At 49.9% G+C, this 2,694-nt stretch overlaps 1 protein-coding gene across 1 annotated transcript; it reads right to left on the reverse strand.

The window, feature by feature from the left end:
- Nucleotides 1–742: 742 nt before the first annotated feature.
- Nucleotides 743–1,493, reverse strand: SF3B5 (splicing factor 3b subunit 5). Its single transcript, XM_006744482.3, has one exon. It carries the CDS (start codon nt 1,355–1,357, stop codon nt 1,097–1,099), a length of 261 nt encoding a protein of 86 aa, XP_006744545.1. The 5' UTR covers nt 1,358–1,493; the 3' UTR covers nt 743–1,096.
- Between the last annotated feature and the right edge of the window lie 1,201 nt (nt 1,494–2,694).

The raw sequence follows: 2,694 nt of genomic DNA on the forward strand, positions 1-2,694 counted from the left end.
CCACCATTACCGATCCCTCTACTCTTCCCCTTGCTCACTCTCTCCAGCCACATTTGCCTCTCTGATGTTTCTCCAATAAGCCAGACACAATTTCAGTATTAGCACCATTGTCCTGGCAGTTCCCCCTCCCTGGAAAACAATTCCCCCAGTTTTCCCCATGGCTATTTCCTTCCCTTCCTTAAAGTCTTTGCTCAAGTGTAACCATCTCAATAGTCTATCAGAAGCATCTTTTACTGCAAACGTACTGCTACTCCCATCCTGCACAACACCTACTACTTGCTTGTTTATGCCTACAATTTGTGCAGCCTCCCCCGCCCCCAAGTATAACATAAGCTCCAAAAGCGTGGCAAAATGCCCGCCATATAGAACTCAACAAATATTTGTTGAATGTTGAATGAATGAAAGAACTCGTTTGGCAGCCTGTCATTTTTCACGGATGTGTCCAGGGTCCCAAGATTTAAGAGAGGATGCAACTTACATAGGAGTGGACAATGCTAGCAAAGATTTTTTGAATGGAAGAAAATGAAGGAGGGATACAGTGATCACAAACCTCAATAGAAGGCGTTATGGGCCTGAAAAAAGGTCTTGGGAGAGTGTGCAAGGCGGATTTAAGTGTCTGGCAATGAACGCTGGCCTTGTGCTTAACTCCCCACCTCCCGCCTCTTCTGTCTCCTATGAAACCAAAATCCCAGAGCCTTCCCTGGACCCCCTCCACCCGAACACAAGAAGTCCACACCAAAGAGACTGAAAAATTTCTAAACTTTATGGAAAAAGCAACGACGACAATCAACTAGCCAAAAAGGAGCTTCCAAATCCCGTCTCATTCTAGTGCCTTCTCCCCTCTCTTGCTGGCTTTAGGATGTCTCCACCGTCTCAGTTCTCAGGGGTCCTGATGGTCTCCCAACGCTGTGTTCCGAAGGGTCCACAGGAAGGCAGGTCAGGCGGGACGCCCCCAGGTAAGCACTTCTGTACAAGGCAGGCACGAGAAACAGGAGCAATGGAGAATCGGTCCACTTGGAGAAGGAACACGCGGGAATGACGGCAAACGGGGGGAACTCAGGAGAGGCTCCCGCACAGCAGTGACAGCACGGGGGTCTCAGTTCTCCTCCGGCTTGTCGGCTGGCGGTCCGCAAGGCTGCAGCATCTTCTCCATCAAGTTGAAGCGGACTCGGGCTTTGCTCTCATTCTCCGCAATGGCGAAGTAGTTGAGAAGGTCGAAGTGGCCCATGTAGGAGCAGTAGGAGTCGCGGTGCTGGTTGACCAGCCACTCCCATTTGGTGGTGTCGGCGTGGCCCGTGCCGATGTACTTGGACTGCAGGTGCTCCAGCTGGCTGTGGATGGTGTAGCGGTCAGTCATCTCGCCGCTTTCTCTTTGCTCCCAGGTCAGAGGCCACAGAGAAGGAGCTGCCCCAGGTTTTCACGCGGGAGAGAAGCCCACGGTACGGAACCTCCGGGCCGCTCAGTCGCAGGCGAATGACGTCACAGCCACGAAGCTGCGTGGACTCGCGGTCCTAGGGCTCAGAGGAGGAAGCGGAAGTGTATTCTGTCACGGAATTGGAGTTGCCTAAGCGACGCTACAAGTCGGCCTCCCCCCCATAGAGTGCCCCTCCCCCCTCGTAGAGCGTTGCATTATGGTTCACTTAGTGGTCTTTTTTCTAACCGGGAGCTTTGCATGCCGGGACCTGTGGTCTCCGAGGGTTCGTGCACGCCCACTTTTGGGACCAGTCGTCGCGGTTTAAGGCGGCAGCCTAATGGAGCGTGGTGTCGGGGAGGGGGGGAGCATCCTTGGGAGGTTGAAAGCTGAGAAGAAATGGGAAGCTCATGTAGGACAGGGCTACAGGCAACCGTGAAAGTGAAGTCGGTATAATTTTGATTTCGGAGCGAATGTGACAGACTGGAAGTCCCTTCACAGCCAGGGATGGATCACCCTGAGAATCAGTAGACGCAAGTTCTGGTCCCAACTATGTGTCTTATAAGTTGTGTAGAGTGAACGTTATTTCAACGCTCGCAGGGCCGCCGTTTCCTGCCTGGTGACCGAAGTACTCTACCAGTTCTGACACGTTCCGGCTCCCACACCAAGCCCCTCCTTCCTCTCCGGCTTCTTAATTTGATAGCCTCCCTCCAAGTCCTCGCCCCACCCTACACACCCCAGCCTGTATTTCTCAACATTCCGTGCAGCTCGCCTCTCCAGTTCTTTGTACTAGATGTTCCCTGCGCTTGGAATGCTTTTGTTTCCTTGGCAAACAGCTTCTCTCTTTAAGTCAGCTCAAAAGCATCTCCTTGAAATCGGCTTTGGCCACACCAGACAGATGTAAATTCTCTTCCTTTTTTGCTTCTTGTACATTTCTTCATTATTATCGCTTTATACCCTACTTTCTGGTTTAAAAACTTACTCGTGTGAATTCAAACTACTTGAGAAAAATAATTGATACTTTTTTGATATTATCATATGCTTCTTTTATGATGTCTTTTTATGATATCCTCATGGCCCAGCAGAGTTTGTATTCTCAAAAAAATTTGATGAATGGGTGAACAACTGTCTGGCAGCCAAACAGAAGGAACTCTTTACTGGGAGAAAGATAACTTTAAAATAGTTTTATTCTGATACAAAGTTGCAGTTATGTACAGATGAGTAAGTCTAGAGATCTATTGTGCTGAGTATTAGAAATTTGCCGAGAGCAGATTTCAGGTGCT

Source organism: Leptonychotes weddellii, chromosome 8 (genome assembly GCF_054177405.1).
Source record: "Leptonychotes weddellii isolate Sample4059 chromosome 8, ASM5417740v2, whole genome shotgun sequence".
NCBI classification, from domain to species: Eukaryota; Metazoa; Chordata; class Mammalia; order Carnivora; family Phocidae; genus Leptonychotes; species Leptonychotes weddellii.